We start from the raw sequence: 18,815 nt of genomic DNA, 5'->3' as shown, positions 1-18,815 counted from the left end.
GCAGTTCGTTCTGCGTTGGGGGTTGTTGCTGACATCAGGATGAAGGACTGGGGCCCTGGAGGTGTCACACAGCATGGCATGCCTCAGTTAGCCCTCCTGGGCTGACAGCACAGCAATCACTCAGAGATTAGAGGGTGAAGTCTGTATGGCCAGCATTGGCCACTTGTTTACACATCGAGCTTATGCCTTGCACTAGCAGTGCTCTTTCAAAATACAGCAGTGGTCTGACTCTAACCGTGGTTTCTGTACTTATCTCAGAGTCTTCTCCAAGCGACGACTCCATCATGTCCCCACTGAGTGAAGACTCTCAGGCTGAAGCTGAGGACGTTTTTGTGTCTCCCAACAAACCTCGTACTACTGAGGACTTGTTTGCAGTCATTCATAGGTAAGCTGATCTTGCAACTATGAACCATAAAAGCCGGCCGTCCTTTCCCCAGCTGCATGGTCATCCACTGCAGAATAATTATCTGACTGTTGAGCCCTGTCTTGAACCCATTCGTAGCTGTTGCGGTGGTATGACCATGCAGAAATATCCCAGCCAGCACTGATGCTGGATGTCATGAAGTCTCACTGGTGCTTGGCCTTGCAAGTGTGGGGATGAGTTAACTCTCCTCAGATTGGATCAGATTTGTAATAGTTGGCACATGGTACAATAATCATAATCTAGACTTCACCTAGAAGTTCAATCACTCAGGCCTTTGGAGAAAGCAAATAATGGTGAAGGTGTCCCTCACCACCCAGGCTTTGCCATCCAGTTTTGTTTCTGGACTGAGTCCGACTTAGAGCTTGCTGCTGTTTGATTTTATGGGCAGTATTTCACATGCCGTTATGCTTCTATGTTCTGTAACATCATCACATTCTGGCAACCCAGTGCCTGGGCACTGATGAATTTGCTGGGCAAATGTTCATTTCACAGGGCCAAAAAGGGGGAGTGATAAAGTAAGTAGTAAGGGTCATACATCTTACATATTATGGCTGTTTACATATTATGGCTGTTTACCATATAAAATGATGTTTGTGGTGCTAACCATATTAGCAGGGGTCAGGAGTAGCAGGTGCTGGTCACATGTGTGCATTATGAGTATTGTTACGGCATGTGTGGGATGCTTTACAAATAAGATCAGGCAGCTAACAAACGTCTAACAAACATTTGCATCACATGTGGGAATACAAGAAAAACTGTTCAGAGCAGAAGCTGTGGAGCAAGATAACCAGCATAGAACCAAGGTCACCTCTAGAAGAAGAAAGAACGTCTCACGGCTCTGATTGGATATGCACCTGTGTGAACGGTTGAAGAGTGTTTTGTAGAATGCTCTGTTGACATGTAAAGGTGGATGGGAAAGTTGTAGGGGTGGATGAGAAAGCTAGAAAAAGAAAACTTGTGAAGGTATATAAGTGATGTGAGAACTTGTAATAAATGATTTGGATCATTCACATCTGAGTCCGTGCATCAGACGCTGCAGATGTCTAGCAAACGCATCTCCAAAGAAAACTCCCCACGCTGGTTTCTGCATGCTGCCCACCAGCTCTGTTCTTATAAGTGAGTTGCCATACCAAGAATGAAGAGGAGGCATCTCTTCCAATCTAGACTATTTTGCATTCAGTTTAAATTTTCAATCACAGTTGAAATTAAAAATTTCTAATAATGAACAGATTGTGATGATTATTTGGCTAACCTGGGACTCTGTAGGCATCACTGTCTTTATAAAGAGCAGGTTGTGCATGAATTGTTTTAAAAGAGCCAGGTAAGATTTGGAGATACTGTGCCACAGTGCCTCACTCCTTGCACGAGAGCTATTATGCTTTTAAGTGCTGTCAGTCACAGACAGCCTCTGATGTTTGTCAGGGGGATTAAGAGAGACCATGTTCGTTTGAAAACACAGTGAATCCGTGTAACTCCAGACTAGTTCTGCAAAGATAGCATGTGAAAGAGTGTTTCTTTGTATTTTTACAGATCAAAAAGGAAAGTTCTTGGGAGAAAGGACTCTGGAGATCTGTCTGTAAGGAACAGACTGAGAGCTTCCTCTGGAACTAGCAGCCAGCTTCCCACCAGCAGCACGCTGCCTGCCAGCAGCACATCGCCCGCCAGCAGCGCAGGTGCTCCCATGAGCAGTCAGAGGTCCCCTGGGCTGATATACAGGAATGCCAAAAAGTCCAACACATCTAACGAGGAGTTTAAACTACTGCTCCTTAAAAAAGGCAGTCGGTCTGATTCTAGCTACAGGATGTCCGCCACAGAAATCCTGAAAAGCCCTATTCTGCCCAAGTCTCCCGGAGAGCTGACAGCGGATGTTTCCCAAAGCCAGGACGAGTGTCCCTCAGTGACAAGCCCCGATGCATCATCCCCACTGTCCCCCTGCTCACCGAGGGTCAACGCAGAAGGTTTCTCCTCCAAGAGCTTTCCCATGTCAGCATCTTCACGAGTGGGGCGCTCACGGGCACCGCCAGCTGCCAGCAGCAGCAGGTACAGTGTGCGCTGCCGGCTGTATAACACGCCGATGCAGGCCATCTCAGAGGGGGAGACCGAGAACTCAGACGGCAGCCCGCATGATGACCGCTCTTCTCAGAGCTCAACGTAGGCTCCAGGGACTGCCGACACCATGTGCGCTGAGCGAGGATGTGAATAGAAGAGGCCAATGCTGTAGCAGTCAAAACAATAATTGCAGGGCAATATCAATGCTTAAATGTGCTTGTGTTCATAGGACGCTGGGGAAACAGAGGACTACAGCTGTAGCTATTTATGACCTTATTTTCTGAAAGTAGAAAGATAGGCTATGTCTATTCTGTTTTCCTTTAACTTCATTTGGTTTATCCCACTCATTTCTGTTGTCACTGTATATTTCACGGCTATACACTTTCCATAGAGTTCAAAGTGACTTTTTGTGTTGTTTTTTTTTTCCAGAAGCTGCCCATCTAGAAACAAATCCCTCACTGTAGTGCTTCCCTAGGAAGAAAAATAAAAAAGCAAATGCTCTCGAGGATTGGTATTTTTCTACACAAAAATGAGCTGAAACAAAATTTAGAAGAAATTAACAGAACATATGTAAATACCATATTTTTGATAAAAATTTGTAAATAGAACTATCAAAGAGTGGACATGTGGCAAACAATTTCCTGCATAACGGCTTTGTTTATAGAAGACAAAAGGAATCAAATGTAATAACTGTATTCTGTGAATACCATTTTCATATCAAACATAAGTTCACGTGGCCATCAGTAACGACTTTCGGTGCCATAAGCCTCAAAGAAGACATTTAGCAGTCAAAAGGAATTCTCCACTTCAGCTACGAATTACCAGCTGACCGAGATCGGATTGAAGTAACCATTTGTCTTTCTAGCATAGCCCCAACAAGCTAACTGAGAAGTGCAGCTGTGAGTTTTAGCGCAACCATTGGTTGGAAAGACAGGCGTGCTTCTGACAGAACAAAGTCATTCCTAACGCAAAGCCCCACATGGTCCCATCTGAGGGTGCCCCGGGTCTTCGTGCTAACAGGGATTGATTCAGCAAGAATAGACACGAGGAAATAGTACTTAGTTTCATATTCCTATTAGGCTATTGGGACACATAACACAGTCATAACCTGGTAACGATAATCTTTAAACGTGGTTAGTTTCTGGTTCTTAAGGGAAACAAGTAAACGATAAGCATGCAACAAGCGCTTTCAATTTATCAGTAAATATCTGCGATGAGTTTTCAGTGAAGCTTTCTCTTTGTGCTGATGAGATTCATGCTACCTAAATATTTACCAAAATGACACTGTGAAAATGTAGCTGGGAAATAGGTATGTGTATGCATTATTTATATTCACTGCGAAACTGCAAAGGGGAAAGCTCTGGTTTCTTGTGCCAGCCACAGACGTTTGGGTTTCGTCTGGGTTCACCAGAAGCGTGCAGCAGGGTGGGGGATTGAGACGGGCTGGGAGAGGAGACAAATCGAAGCAACTGCTTTGATACATATGAAGGCAGGGAAATAAAAGCTTAATTACTTGAAGTTACTTGAATTTTCTTGTCTTAAAACTGAAAGGACGCGTTCTTTTAAGCTCAGCCCACACGTTGCTTTATACTTTTAATTTTTAAATGAAATACAACCAGTTGTTGGTCTGATTCTCCTTTGGGCCACCACTGTTTTCACGGCATGGTCCAAAAGGCCCTTTTTGTCCAAGATTCGTGCAGTTGGTGTCGATTGCTGTAGGACATGCTTTGGAGTAGAGGAATAGAAGGGATGTTAGTGCAGAGAAATAGTGCAAGAAGAAAGGTGGTACGCAGTAGGACAGATTGAATGGGACAGCAGAAAGAGCATACTTAGATCCTAAAGAAATCAACTCAAAGCTGGCTTTAAGCATAAGTAAATGATAGGGAAGTGGGATGTGTGAAATGGGTTTTTTTCCTTTTTTTTGCTTTTAATCATGTAACGCGTAAAGCCGAAGAGTTTTAAAGGCGGGCAGATTGCGTTTTGAAGAGGAAGGTTCTTATGATTTTAAAAGAGTTTGAGCAAGTCAGAGGGGTTTAACAAATCCTCAGAGGTATTTCCAATAAGGTTTTCCAATAAGTGTATTTCCAATACACTACAAAATATGTAATTCAGGGTATCCTACCGTCTTCCTGTGTCGCCTGCTTGTGCGCAGTATGCGAGGTGGAATTACTATGCATGTGGTATGTGTCAACACACATAGAGGGGTGTAAATCAGAGTAAATCAGCTAAAAGGCTTCAAAATTGGGAAGTCTGAAACAGTTTTAATAAGGGCAGGTGGAGCGAGGTTTTGGAAATAAATGGCTAGTTTTATTAGTAGCTTAGTTAAGAAAAGGAGCCGGAACACAAGTAAATGAGTGAGCGTTCTATGGAATTGTTTAGTGTATAACAAAACACTTTCTGGAAGACATGAGGAAGCTTAGATATTAGGAGAAAATACTTAGTTTGTCATCTTGAGTCATTTTCCATAGAAGTTTTGCCCGGAGCACTTTTTTATAAACGTTTGTCCTAAAAGGCATTACGTATGTTTAAAGAATCATTCAACATTGTCAAGAGAATACAGCTGAATCGACATTGGTGACAGCAGTTTTTATTACCAATCAGCAATTTCATAGATGCCATTTATCAATATATAGACACTGAAAACAACTTGAATTGTGAGGCAGTACTTCACACAGAGGGTGGTCAGAGAACAGTAACACCAGAGGACAAGCTGTCGAAGGGAACATCGTTTATCTTGAAACAGAGTACAGCACATACATTAGGCAACCAGTGAAGCATCATTCCAACCTAGGTTCTGTTGTTTGCCCTGATGTTAAGGAAATCACACAGCTGTAAGTTCTGAAAAGTAACATTTCCCCCTTTTTCTTTTTTTTCTTGTGGCAGCATGGAGGAGATGGAATAGTTGTAGCAAATAAAGCATACGTGCTTTTGCCAAAGGTCAGTGATTGAGTGCATTTGCTGCAGTGGTGGCAGATATAGAGAAATACTGTAGGTTATGACTTAAAGAATTTTAAAAAAATTAAGAAGGTTACAGTGTAACTATTTTGGTACTAGCACCAGTTCATGCTGGCAGAAAAGACAATGGTTTATGGACTTGCATCCATTTTGTATTTTTGTAATATTTGTAAATATGAACTTTTTAAATTGTTGCAAAGATGGTTTCTTTTGTAAAATGTTTTCAAAGTTTACATTAAATCCAAGCCTTTGTATATTTTAGAGCTGTGCAACACTTTAAGTCTTGTATTTATTTTTAGTAAAAACGGTGACAGTTTCATTGTGAACCCCTCTCAAAAAATGTGTCGGAAAAGTTTGATTACCTAGAAAGTGTGTATAGAAACTGCAAATAAACGTGACTGCAATTAAATCACCCTTTGCTTGTCATGAAATGTGAACTCTAATCTATTGAACAAGAAGTACGGTATTTCCAAAAGTAAGTCTCAGGGCATTAAACATTGCAAACTATTTAATCTTTGTTTTCCCTTAAACTTAAGTCAGTTTGGTTCTGGGGAGAAGAAGACTGAGCCTGAGACTAGGTGCTCTAAATGTTCTAAAATTGCTTGCCTGCAAGTGAAGGGGAAGGGAAGTAGCTTTTGTTTCATCTGTCATTCTGTCAGTAGCTTTTCAACCCTGTACATGAGTTCTTAAAAAAATGCACGTGGAAAGAAAAGCTGGAAGACAGCGTTCTAGTGCCTTAGTGTAGAAAAAAATCAGCCTTGGGGAATGCAGCTGAGTTATCTGAAATCGTGCCGTGCAAAGATATTAGGATTTCCCTATGGGTGTGGTACTAGAGTAGTCTCCAAGTGGGAATCACTTTACGTAACATCTGCTTTTACCAGATGGCCAAGCATTAAATGGTTACGTAGATCATCAGCTGATGTGTTATACACCTCTTCCAATCCAGAAATACAGATAAGCAAGAACTGTAGGAAGAAGTTAGCCCACAGAGGCAGGCACAATCTGTTTCTTATCTGCTTGCTGTATACTTATCTATTCTTTTATGCTAAGTGAGAAGAAAATTAAACATTAGACTTCATAAAATATACCTATTGGGTTTTTTTATGTATGTGAAGTCAGTGACTTTTGTCTTTGCAAAATCCAGGCTTCGGCATGTACCGTCGGTTTTGTGTACATAGCATACCACAGTCAAACCCATCCAGTGATAATACAAACAAGATACTAGAAGTACTATCACTGTATACACAGCTCTTCTCAGGTTGCACTGTCTGGCTCAGCAAAGCATCCTATCATGCTATCCAGAGAGTGTACATGGGAAGACTAAGGAGTGTGAAAGGGTTGGGTTTTTGTTTGGAAGATAAAAAGGACATGGGTGTTGTAACATATATGCTGCATCAAAAACATTGGTACTTTCTCTGTAGGGTGCAATTCAAATACACACATACGTACCCCCACAATGAAGTTACCTGCAGGCTTTACCTGTGTTATTTACAGAGGCTTGGCAATTCAGCCCAGATGCTGAGTCAAATGGGGTTCTCCTTGAACTAGCAAACATGAAGAATGTCTTCATTTCCACATCCACCACACAAGTCTTGTTTCAGAAAAGGGACAAATGTAAGAATTCTTTTCAAGTAGTGATGTTAGTGCCTGCTGTTGGGAGTACTTCTGGGGCTTTCATCTGCTGCTCTATGTAACACTTACACATCTGGGAAACAAAGTACTTCCCCAATGGTCTGGTCACTGGATTACAGCCATCTATCTTCTCATTTTGCCTCTTCCCGGCACTTGGCTCTTCATTGTACCCAGAGCAGCACTATGTGTGGAGAAGGCAGCACAGGAGGGGCGCTGGGGTGGTGCCAGGCTGCTTTCCTCATCCCTGCAGCGTGTGGGGCTGGATTCCCACTGCCCACACAGGCTTCTCACCACTGTGATAGTCTAGTAAAGGGAAGCAATAGCCACAACGGCTGTTTTAGTACCAGTTTCAAATTCAGCCTGTGAGAGTGCATCTTGGCAATGACGAACATTCCCATTACCAAATCTCCAAGACCATCCCTTTACAAGAGCCCGTTGCACAGAAGCTGGATGACAACCATTCAGACCCAGAGGTATGCACACAATGCACGCCTGCACTGGGACAGTGGTAGCATCATGGGTGAAGACATCAAAAAGATGATAGCACTGTCAGGACTGGGCAGCCACCCCCACAGCTGTTTTGGTGCTTTTATGTAGCTTCCAATAATCAGATACTTTCTGGATCGTGTGTATGTCAGGCATCCCCAACTAGCAGTTTACACTTACAAATTTTATAAATTTGATCTCCTAACTGCTATGCTGTTAGTTCTGCCACCTATTGGAGCTGGAACCTTCTCTTGACCTGAGAATCCCCCTAACTAGGTAGCTCCCAGGGAACAGAGCAGCAAAGAGCTGGCAGCAAGCTTAGCACTGATTTTCATTAAGTTATTTGAATTGCATTCATTACATTTCTCTCCATTAATTCTTTACTTGGTGACAGAAGCATGTATTAGGTGTTCCAATTTCTGGATTAAAGTCAGGTTGACCAGTCGTCCACCCAGCTTGTCCCCATTGTGTTTTTAACTGCCAGCTTGACAGCATTCCCCTGAAACTTTTCTAGTGCCCAGCGTTATTGGTCATAAGAATTCTTCATTGCTTCTCTTAATTTCTGAAATGCAAGTTATTCAGCTCCACTGACTGAAGACATTTGCCTTTAATTACGTAATTATGAATGGATAAAGTTTCACAACCTATCATCTGGAGAGACTCCTGAAAGAGAAAATAGAGGAAATGAATCCACATCCTTCAGCATAGGCTCAAGGTTGGGATAACAAAACAGGTAAACAGCTAAACACAAATCTTTCCCACTCAAATATTTGCATTGCCATTTAAACTTAACCAGAGTTGGAAAATCAGAAGACCGCTATAAGCGTTAAAGCAAATTTATCCTATAAAAGGTACAGGAAAGAAAGCTTTCTGATTTTTTCCAAGATGAATTAAAAGGCGATGTGAAGCAGCAATGTTACTGAAAACATTTGAGTAGGTAGCTTTCATTCATTCTTACTCTAGATACATTTTTTTGTTTTTTAAATCAGAACTTTATCCAGCTAGTACACAACTACTTCTCACTACTGCTATTTCATAATACAGTTACAAATCATAAACCATTCCTGTCAGGAAACAACTGCTTCTACAGCTCCCTTTATATTCACTGTGGGGTCAGAGGAGAGGCAGGAACTGCTCCTTCAGTCTCAAGAGAAGATTAACAAAGCCCATGGAAATACCAATCTCAGCAAGGTATCTAATGAAACACAAAAACTGGCTCCTTGGCAATGGCAACTAAACAATTAAGAGAAGACTTCTTTTATTTTTAAATTTATTTTTTAAATTGTCTACCAAAAAAAAAAAAAAATCAATCACCCAATGAGTTTCCTGTGGAAATTCACACTGAGAGAGAAAATTATGCAAGTAACATGTCTGGCCACTTTGTTAACCAGTCACAGTGAATCTAGGGCAGGTGGCTTAGATCTATTATAAGCCCCCAGTGCCAGAAAAAGAAATCATCAGATAAAAGCACTTCCATAAGTAAATGACATTCAAAATCTGTAGGAGTATAGCATTCAGTTACTGAATGATCAAGTTTATTAATATATTTAAAAGGCTGGCACAGGACTATGATGTTATTACTTGTATTTAGCGTTCATCCTTTAATGTCTTCCTTTTAAAAGTACCTCCTTCAGATGTTCTTTAAAAGCTTATTGGGCAGCAGATGGACATCCTTTACGTAAACTCTTCACTCGAAAGTAATGAAAACAAATGGTTTTATTACCACGTAAGAATGTCACATTCTCAAAAAAGGATCGTCTAGAATCTTTTCTTGGGCTTCAAGCTTCCACTGTTTTATTGGCTCTGGCAGATAATTTAAAAGGCAGATCCAAAGCAAAGTGAATGAAATATAGACCATACCCTATAAGCAGTGATGCCAAACCACAGTATCCTAATTCTATGATATGTTTCTGTACATTTCACTTTGCCAAGGCAGCTGAACCATCAAACAAATCCTGATCACGCAAATTTAGGCTGTAATTCCTGTTACTTTTGTAAACTCAAAGCACAAAACAAGTTCTGGGATCTATGAAGACACATGTATAATCAGACCTAGTTCTGAGCCTTGCTCATCATCTGAAATATCCAATAATAAAAAAATACCAAGTTTCAAACCTGAAAAGAGGATCTTTCACAAACAAATAAAAAAAGATAAATTTAAGAGTTACTGGATTCAATAAAATCAAAATCTAAATAACAGAAAATATGGCCAACAAATTAATTCCAGTAAAGATCTTATGGAAACAGATCCAGGAAAAATAAATGCTTTGTAGGTCAAGTTTTCTCACTCAAATGTATTATTAGCTGTCTCCTTTCCCTGTAGCAACACCCTGACTATCTCCACTTCCTTGAGTTTTCTTTTCAAATCTATCCTTCCTTCCACCTGATCAGTAAGCCACTGAAATGATATTTGTAGAAATACAGAGGAATGTCTATCACTTTATAACATCAAGACAAAACTTTCTGAAACAGCATGGTGTAATTCAAAACTGAAATTTCATGGCCTCTAGCGTACTGGATAATTCCTTTTAATATTGCTTCACTTCTTAAAGATTGGACTCCCCTTACCCCTTTCTCAAATATCTCTCTTGTAAGCTCTTCCAAATACCACAAGAGTACAAGAACACAAGAGTACAGAAATCAGATATCTGTACAAACTTTTTCAATCTTTCCCTTCAATCTCAACATTTCTTTATCCTTTTCCTGACTACTTCCTCTCCACAGTAGTATCCCCTAGCCTTGACACTGGTTTCTTTACTTCTTGGTCTGCATTTCTGTTCCCCATTCAGCCGCTGCAGTCTTCCAAAATCTACTTATTCCAAAATCATTACTTTCAGGGACTGCTTCCCGGGCAAATTCTTGCCCAATCATTGAAAGAAAAGAAAAGAAAAGAAAAAAAAAATAGAGAAAATAAAAAACTATTTTGAAAACAGATGGGCTCCCTGTTACTTATGCATTCTACCTTCACCTCACGTTTTTTAGGATAATGAAGCTCTTAGCTTCATCAGCGCACTTCCACACCTGCAGTTTAAGCGAAAAGAAGCAGCAGCAAACACCGACATGTTCTGGTGAAGAGTCAGTTGCACAAGAAACTGGATGTACCACACTGATGTCATTCAAGATGGAGCTTGTAGATGCTCGTCTTCCAGATCGCTAGCAGTGCCAAAGAGAGAAAAGCTTTTCGACTAATCCTACAGGTTCTCTCCAAACGCCTATGAAGAAATAAGACAAAGTCTATAAATATTCCTTCTACACATATGTAATTCTTGCACATGCTTTCTCACAGATTAGCTGTCTGATACACATATAGGTCACTCCAAAAGTAATGCCTCCTATTTATTTCCATGGAAACTACAACAGATATGAAGTCCACAATAGCACTGTTTGATTGAGCAAATTCTCAGCTATGAAATGCTCATTGTCACCACCATCACCTATGCATTTTTGCCAGTGATGAACAAGAGTCTGCATGCCATGCATATAACAATTCGCACCAGCAAAGGTGACCCACTGTCACCACTACTGAAATGCACCAACCACACTTCATTGTGCTCACATCCACTTGTTGGGTCTCCATCAACATTCAGCAAGCATTGATGCCAATGGGTGCCATTTTTTCCACATGGAGGAATTCAGTTACACACTTGTGCTTCATCTGCACTTTCATGTCCATCCCAGGCTACCCAGCTGCTGCCACCTACACATATGTGCCCACAAGGCCACAGCCCTGTGTAGCTGCTGTCAGAATCCGTTCCCCCTCCCACTAATGCTTCAGGCGGAACTTCCCACCATAGCCTCATCCTTACAGAAACTCCTGGCTTTATCTACTGTTTGGGTAACCTGCCTGACCATCACTAGTTCTCCAATTCTTGCACTCACACTCCCATCCACAAAAACACTGCACTTCACGGAAAAATGTATTATGAGGGTTTACTTGTTCCTCCACAATTTAGTTACATCCATCCCTTTCCTTACTGTTGGTTCCTCCTCTAAGGAATCCTCTAATCATCTTGTACCATACTGAAATGCCCTTCCCCCATATCAAACCACATGTTCTATAGCCCCAGGCACCTACCCCTTAGTCTCCCCTGCTGTTGCTTCACAGGGCCAAGTTTCACACCTGCAGCTGGGGCTGAAGCTCTGACAGCACAGCCCTCATGAACCTGGCAACGGAGAACCCTGAGCAGGGCTCTCCTTTGCCAGGTTCCTGCCTGCCTTTCAAAGAATGGCTTGGGTTGGAAGGGACCTTAAAACCCATCCAGTTCCACCTCCCTGCCAGCTCAACTGTCCAAAGCCCCATCCAACCTGGCCTTGAGCGCCTCCAGGGATGGGGCACCACAGCTTCTCTGGGTGCCAGCACCTCACCAACCTCTGAGTGAAGAATTTTCCCCTAATCTCTAATCTAAATCTCCTCCCTTTTATTTTAAAGCTGTTTCCCCTTGTCCTATCACTTGTCTTTGTGCCGTTATGCTCCAGGCTGGTCCTCAGCACTACATCCCACGAGAGGAGATCCCCATAGCTCCACCGTACACAGCAACAACAGATCTACACAGACGCCATCTACATATTTAAACTATTCGCCGCTCAATTTACAAATCCAATTCCAAACAATTAAGAGCTTTGGCATACAGAGATGAAGGAGACAGACAGGGATTGGACAAAAAGCATACAATCTCACAGCTCCTCGCACCTCCAAGCCCAGCCTCCGGCCTCCCGGCCCACAGAGCGGCAGCCCCGCCCCCGCCCGCCTGCCTCCCGTTTGCCGGGCGCGGCCCCGTGCCCAGCGCGCAGCCGCACTGCTCCGAAACAGTTCGGCGCTCACGTCGGAGAAGCCGCTTCCGTTTCCAACGCCGTATTCCGTCCGCACCTGCCTGTGCCGCCGCCCTCCCCCCACCCGGGCCGATCGGGGCTCAGCGCCCCACAGCCCCTTCCGCCATGTCCGCCGCAGGTAAGGCTCCCGGCGGCCGCCGCCCCTCGAGAGAGGAAAGGAGCGGGAGAGGCGCCGAAGTCGCAGTACGCTCCTTCATCGTTCGCAACGGCCGCAACGCTCTCCACCGAGCCACGCCCACCGCGCTTTCCTATTGGTTGACGCCAGCGCGGCGGGACGCGCTCATTGGCTCTCGCTTCTGCCCGTCGGCGGCGCGTCACGGGCGGTGCGGGGTGGAGGCGGTGGGGAGCCGGGGTGGTCTCTGTTCTGGGAGGAGGGCTGTAGCTCCGTGCGCCGAGCTGGGGCCAGTGCAGTGTCGGTGATGCTACCGCTGAGTGGTCGGAAAGTAATGTGGTGACAGCGGCAGTAAGGAAAGGAGTAACCTTCATGCTGGCTCGCACGCTTTGGAGCTCGTTCAGCTTGTCACTGCTTTCAGGGACCTCAGCCTACCCAAGAGGTTCCAGCCCCGTGTCCTGATGTGACCCAGTGAGATTTTGGTTTGGTTTGGCTTAAGCTGAGGTCCTCTCACTGTGTAGCATGGAACAGAGGGGTGCGATTTGGCTGTAGGATGGTAAGGAAGCACAGCAATCCTGGTGTAGTCATTAGGGAAATGTAATGAGGTGTGTGTCCAGTCCATCTCCTTATCCTCAGTTTTGTGCTCTCCTGACTGGTTTTTGCTCTTACTCAGCGATATTCAGTACAAAAACTGCTCTGAATACCTCAGTGGTAAGAAAAAGGAGCTGTTAATACTATTCTTCACACATATGTGTCGTATGATGGCTATCATAGACCCATAGAATACCCAAGTTGGAAGGGACCCACAAGGATCATGCCGTCCAACCCCTGGCTCTACACAGTACCACCTAAAATCACATCCAGTGTGTGAGAGTGTTGAACTCTGGCTGTGCCCACCGCCCTGTGGTGCAGACCCTTTCCCTGACCCAGGGAGGTTGTGGAGTCTCCTTCTCTGGAGATATTCAAGTCTCGCCTGGACGCCTACCTGTGCAACCTGGTGTAGGGAACCTGCTTTGGCAGGGGGGTTGGTCTCGATGATCTCTAGAGGTCCCTTCCAAGCCCTACAATTCTGTGATTCTGTGACCCCCAGCTGTTCCTCCCCTGACACAGCTCCATGCTGTTCCCTCAGGCCCTGTCGCTGTCACACAGAGCAGAGCTGCAGCCTCCCCTCAGCTCCTCTGCTCTGCACTGAGCAAACTGACAGCCTCAGCTGCTCCTCATATCTTATCAAACATCAGAGGCCTCACTGTAAGGCTTGCTGCACCTTGAGTTTTGATCTCACTAGCACCTTGGCAATCTGAATACGAAAGTTAAATACACAGGAAATATGGTTTCATTACTTTTCTCGCTGTAGCAATTAGTGTTTGCTTAGTATAGAATCGCATTGCCTTAATCTTGCAAGTTTCAGTCATGCAGGTTTCTGACAACAGCATCCTAAATTAACTGTTTCTGATTGTCTTCTGCAGGTGAGCAACAATTCAGATTAAGGACAATATTAGAAGTGTATTGACTTCACGGAATCAACATGAGGTGGATGGTACCCAGTTTTTCTGAGTGCAATGTTTAAGCATCTTTATGAAATCTACTTTTCTATGAAAAACTTGATTTAGTTATAGTGACTAAATCTAGTAACTAGCAGAAACATTGTTACTGAGGCTAGGATATACTTTGTTAGTATTCACTGCTTTCAGCATCCTCAGCCTTAGGTCACCCACATTACTGTTACAAACTTCTGTTTGTGAAGGGAATGAGAGCATTCAGTAAGTAATTTTTGACTCAGTAGAAGCCCTTCCTTTTTTCAGTAGCGTATGTGGTGTATTTATTTAGTGATGTGCTTGGGGAGGTTGAAAGTAGTAGTAGGGGAGTAGTCTGTCAGTTCTTCTCCAGACTTCAGCTGATGTTCTGGTTGCACTTCTGTGCTCACAGCTTTCAAGATGTAAGTATGCAGAAACGTTAAAAATCTCGTCTCTGCAATGAGACTGAGTTAATATGCAAGTAATTGCTGAAAGCGGGGATAAGTTGATGCTGCCACAGGAAGACATGGCTGGCACAGTTGTCCTTTGTGTTAGCTCACTTCTTTTTGTATTGGCATAGGTATCAGGCCATAGGCACAAGGGGATCTGTATGTGGTCCTTGTTAATGCCAGTTGGCTCTTTTGTGACTTAGGATACATATAAAATAGCTCTTCTGGATTTAGACTTTTTTCTTTGAGTAGGATTGCAGGTTTGGTTCATCTTTTCTGTTGTGTTATCACTACCTGAGAGGTTCTGGTCCACCCTTCCGCTTGGGTTGTTGTCAAATGTTTTCTTCTGGACATGGAGAAGAGTGCAGGGAAGGAATCATTTCCAGTTTCTATTGAGAGATCCCTGCCAGATTGGAGAAACCATAACAAAGGCCATCTAGCTGTATGCACTAGGACATTTGGAGATCTTACCAAATATGTATTAAAGTGGTGTTTATTGGTCATTTGCATGCTTTGATTCTTCTTCTTCTTCTTCTTTTTTTTTTTTTTTTATAACCTAGTAGGTTATTGTTGTAGTTTCCATGGAGATAAATGGGAGGCATTACTTTTGTTTTTTCTTTTTCTTTTTTTCTTCTTCTTTTTTCCTTTAATATGCATAATCAAGTTGGATATTAGGAAAATATTCCTTCTCTAAAATAGTGATTAGGCACTGGAATGGGAACTAGAACACACTGGAACTTCCCAAGGAGGTTGTTAGTCACTATCCTTTGAAGGTGTTCAAGAAACGTTTAGATGTTGTACTAAAGGACATGGTTTAGTAGGAAATATTGGTGGTAGATGGATGATCTTGAAGGTCTTTTTCCAACGTTGGTGATTCTATGATTCTAATTTAACTAGTTATTCTAGATTAGCAGTTCTCAGAAGCATTCAGGGATTTTTTATTTATTTATTTTCAAGTAAGGAGTTGTACCATATGACTGACATCAAGAAATTTGCTTATCCTTCAGTTTCTGTTGAGAAATGACTGGGCTACATTGGCAAAATAGATTCATTGAGAAAACCAAAAAGTCTAGGAGAATAGGTGTTCTGTTCTCAGCCGTTTCACTGCCAATGCACTTATCATGCCTCTCAGTTAACTCTCAAAGTATGTAGAATACCAAATGATGGTCAACAATAACAACAATAAAAGGAGTCTCTTGTAATTAAATATCTGGAGCAAAAGGAAGGGAGCAGGATTTGGAATGACTTGTTTGCGTAAGAGTAAGGAAGGAGGAAGGAGGGCACTGTTAAAACTGTGTAGCTCTGATTCATCCCTGGGGCTCAGTTCATCTTGTACAGCGAATGGGGCAGAGATCCTGTGTTAAATATGATATGTTCATATCGTTAAAGAGTGTCATTATATGTGTGCTGGCTGAATTTAAGTAGTATTTCTTAGCATAGTTCAGTGCTTCACAATATGATTCCTTCCATTAATTTGTTTTTCAAGAATAAATTCTGCTCTCTTGCTCTCCTCCAAATGCCAAGTCTAGCTGTAATATAGTTACTCTGAAATAAGGACAGTTTTTCTTGACATGATATGGTTAATCAGTGGGTTTACCATTCAGTGTTTCTGCACAGTATCTCACTGGGAGCTGATGTTTTGTTTGACCTGAATGCCAAATGTGCCGTTACAATTAGCATACTGATTTCTTTGGATTGTAATATGTAGAAGTAAAATTTCAAAACCAAATTACTGTGTCTTTCTCTATTGGATACTTAAATGTAAATGGTGGGGTTTTCAAAAGTGCTTGTTAGTGTTGAAGGAGGATACTGTAGGAGGAGTTAGGTGCTAACACTTCTAGAAATCCTGCCACTAACAGTAAGCCATTTCCTTTCTAGTGTGCACTAAAACCTCAATACATATGTTTGTAAGTGACCTCATACTTAAATTTAAAGTGAAACTGTTTTTAAGACTGCTTTTGGTAGAACTGAGATAATGCTAGGCATGATACGAGTTGTCATCTCATATGCAGAATAGTGTCTATAGACTTAACCTTTTTGTCTTTCTGCACTTGCTAGTAGATTACAAACCTGTGTATGTTGAGGATTATGTTGAAGCAGTGATTATTGACAAATCTGAAATACAAGATGGAGAAAGTGGTCTGTGTACACAAAGCTGCATGCCATGGAAATTTGAAGTAAACAGTAGTGTTATCCATGTGCCTCAACTTACATATGGTTGTTGCACTTCGTTTTTCTTTGGTGATCTCATAGTTAGTAGGTAATTTTAATGCTGTATTTTCAGTGTTTCTGTCTTTAATGCGTTGTCGTTGTGTAACCTGTCTTTCAAACATGTTTTATTTGAAAGCTACTTTATAGAAATCATTTGGCAGTGTGTTTAAAAATAAGAGGCCATTAAGTTATTAATTTAGAGATCCTTATTAATAGCTATCCCACTGAAATATTAGTTTGTTTAAAGAAAGACTTTCTTGTTTATACCAAGGAATGAGTTAGCTAATTATTAGCACTTAGGAAAAGGATTTGGAGAGCAAATGACATGAAAAAACATAATGTAGAAGATGCGGCTTCTAGGTTAACAGCCAAGAGGAGCATTGCTGATAGCAGTGTGCAGTAGTAGTAAGATGACTATTCAGAGTGGTAAATACTAGCTCTGAGTAGCCTTTGATTTTATTTTATTTTTTTAATTAACTGTTGTTATTTTTGCATCTAATATCAAAGGCTCTCAGAAACCTTGTCCAATTTTCCATTGACTCAGACAAAACTAAATCATAGCTCTTCAGATTGTGTCTTGAGTCTGGGTAGCAGTATTGCTAAGTTAGCAAAGAATATAACTGTAGTTAAGTGATGTTATTTACTACTTCTTTTTTTCCCAGCCTGTTGAGTTAATAGAGGTTCTTATTGCTATTTCTCTTCAGCAGTGTCCCACACATCTTAGTTTCTCAGTGTTATCAGGTGCATTTGCAAAATTTTAATTTCCTTAGTCTTTTATTTGACAATAGAGTTTATTATAAATTTTTTTTGCATCTATTATGAGGAACACATTTCACCTTGGTTTCAGGAAATCAAGAAGTATTCGATTATCAGCAAAGCAAATGTGATATGTTGGTATGATTGTCTTTAAAAGGTTATTTATTTACCTATTTATTTATCTATCTATTTCTTTATTTTGTAATCCTTAGGCTTAGAGCTTCCGTTGTTGTTGATCGCTAGCACCGTCTTGGTGAAATAGAATATAATGACATGTAGCCAAAACACCAAAACATGACCTAAACTTATCTTAGCTGTTGAACTTAACACTTTGAACTAAAATCTCTCTGACTGTTTTTATTCAACCACCGTCTTAGGCTGGTGTGTTGTAGAGCAGTGCATTTTCTCCAGGTCTGGTTCTGTCTGTCTAAACTTGTTTCTCTTATTTTTTGTCTCATATCTTCTTGCCTACAAATATTTAGCTGGCAAAGCAAGCTCACTTGAGATACAGATGTAGGTCATTATTCCTCCCTGCTGCTGCAGAGCACTACTGTTATGCTTTCTACTTATTCCTTTATGTCTAAAAGCTCAGTATCGCTTTTACTATCTTTTTTTTTTTTTTTTTGGTCATATTTGTACTTAAATCTAAATCTGGGGAGTCAATCATGAAGCTGATTAGTTTAACATCATTGCAAATAGTTCAAAAGGTAACTGTCTCAGCTAGCTAATGTTTCTTCAGGTGAAGCTGGCGTTCTCCTATGTCTGCAGAAAGTATCTAGTGTTTGAGGGCATACACTGCTAGAGCATTTATCCTGGCACCCTACGCTCCCACTTCCAGCATGTCTTCATACCTGCTTTGGTGTTTGTCCCACAGTACTGCCAGGTCCCAGGGTCTCAGTTCTGGGGATGCTTAGTTCTAAGAGATGAATGCTGGCTTGGTCTGCATGGCAGAGACAGAGAGATTGAGTGGTTTGAGTAAGGAAGCAAACACTGGAGCTGAGTAGGTAGGTCTGTTGCATTAAGGGCATGTGTCTGAAGCATAGACAGTTGGGGAAGCCCTCTTGTTGAGTCATGAGGATCAAAAAGGACCCCCTTGCTTTCTAGCCAAGCCCAGTCTTAGTCCTGTGCTTGGTCACCAGTTTATGTCTAGAAGATTATGTGTATGGCCACTTAACGTTTGCTTCTCAGAGCCTTCTCAAGGACTCTCACTGAGACAGTTTTGCGAAGTCATGAATAGTTTAATGAGGCAGTAGATAACAGATTTGGAATTGACATTGAGAAATGAATGCACTAGCTGTATTAATATTAAATATCTTAAGTAATTAATTAACAATTCACTCAGATATCATCCACAAAATAAAGACAGTGCAATTTCTTACCAAAAGAGGTGTCCCCGA

The 18,815-nt window shown here is 41.8% G+C and overlaps 2 protein-coding genes and 1 long non-coding RNA gene across 6 annotated transcripts in view; 2 read left to right on the top strand and 1 right to left on the bottom strand.

Moving 5' to 3' along the window:
* The window catches only part of NHS (NHS actin remodeling regulator), a 251,319-nt gene extending 245,482 nt beyond the window's left edge, over nt 1-5,837 (top strand). For all 3 annotated transcript variants that reach the window (XM_085211463.1, XM_085211467.1, XM_085211473.1), the window contains exons 8-9: nt 259-385; nt 1,955-5,837. In XM_085211463.1, the coding sequence (XP_085067589.1) occupies nt 259-385; nt 1,955-2,579 (752 nt within the window). In that variant the 3' untranslated portion in view covers nt 2,580-5,837. The remainder of the gene's footprint in view (nt 1-258; nt 386-1,954) is intronic.
* On the bottom strand, nt 5,333-12,506 carry LOC146545593 (uncharacterized). The gene is made up of 2 exons (XR_014880128.1): nt 12,369-12,506; nt 5,333-10,758 (listed from the first exon to the last, which is right to left on the bottom strand). It is a non-coding gene; the product is annotated as an uncharacterized LOC146545593 (long non-coding RNA).
* The window catches only part of BEND2 (BEN domain containing 2), a 25,659-nt gene continuing 19,162 nt past the window's right edge, over nt 12,319-18,815 (top strand). The window contains exon 1 of one of the 2 annotated variants that reach the window (XM_085211484.1): nt 12,319-12,494. In XM_085211484.1, the coding sequence (XP_085067610.1) occupies nt 12,482-12,494 (13 nt within the window). In that variant the 5' untranslated portion in view covers nt 12,319-12,481. Of the gene's footprint in view, nt 12,495-16,442; nt 16,669-18,815 lie in introns of those variants that run through there. The other variant, XM_085211491.1, reaches the window with a different exon arrangement.

This window comes from Meleagris gallopavo, chromosome 1 (assembly GCF_905368555.1).
Source record: "Meleagris gallopavo chromosome 1, MGAL_WU_HG_1.1, whole genome shotgun sequence".
In the NCBI taxonomy this organism is placed as follows: Eukaryota; Metazoa; Chordata; class Aves; order Galliformes; family Phasianidae; genus Meleagris; species Meleagris gallopavo.
The sequence above is the reverse complement of the archived record's forward strand: the minus strand, read 5'-3'. Positions and strand labels throughout refer to the sequence as shown.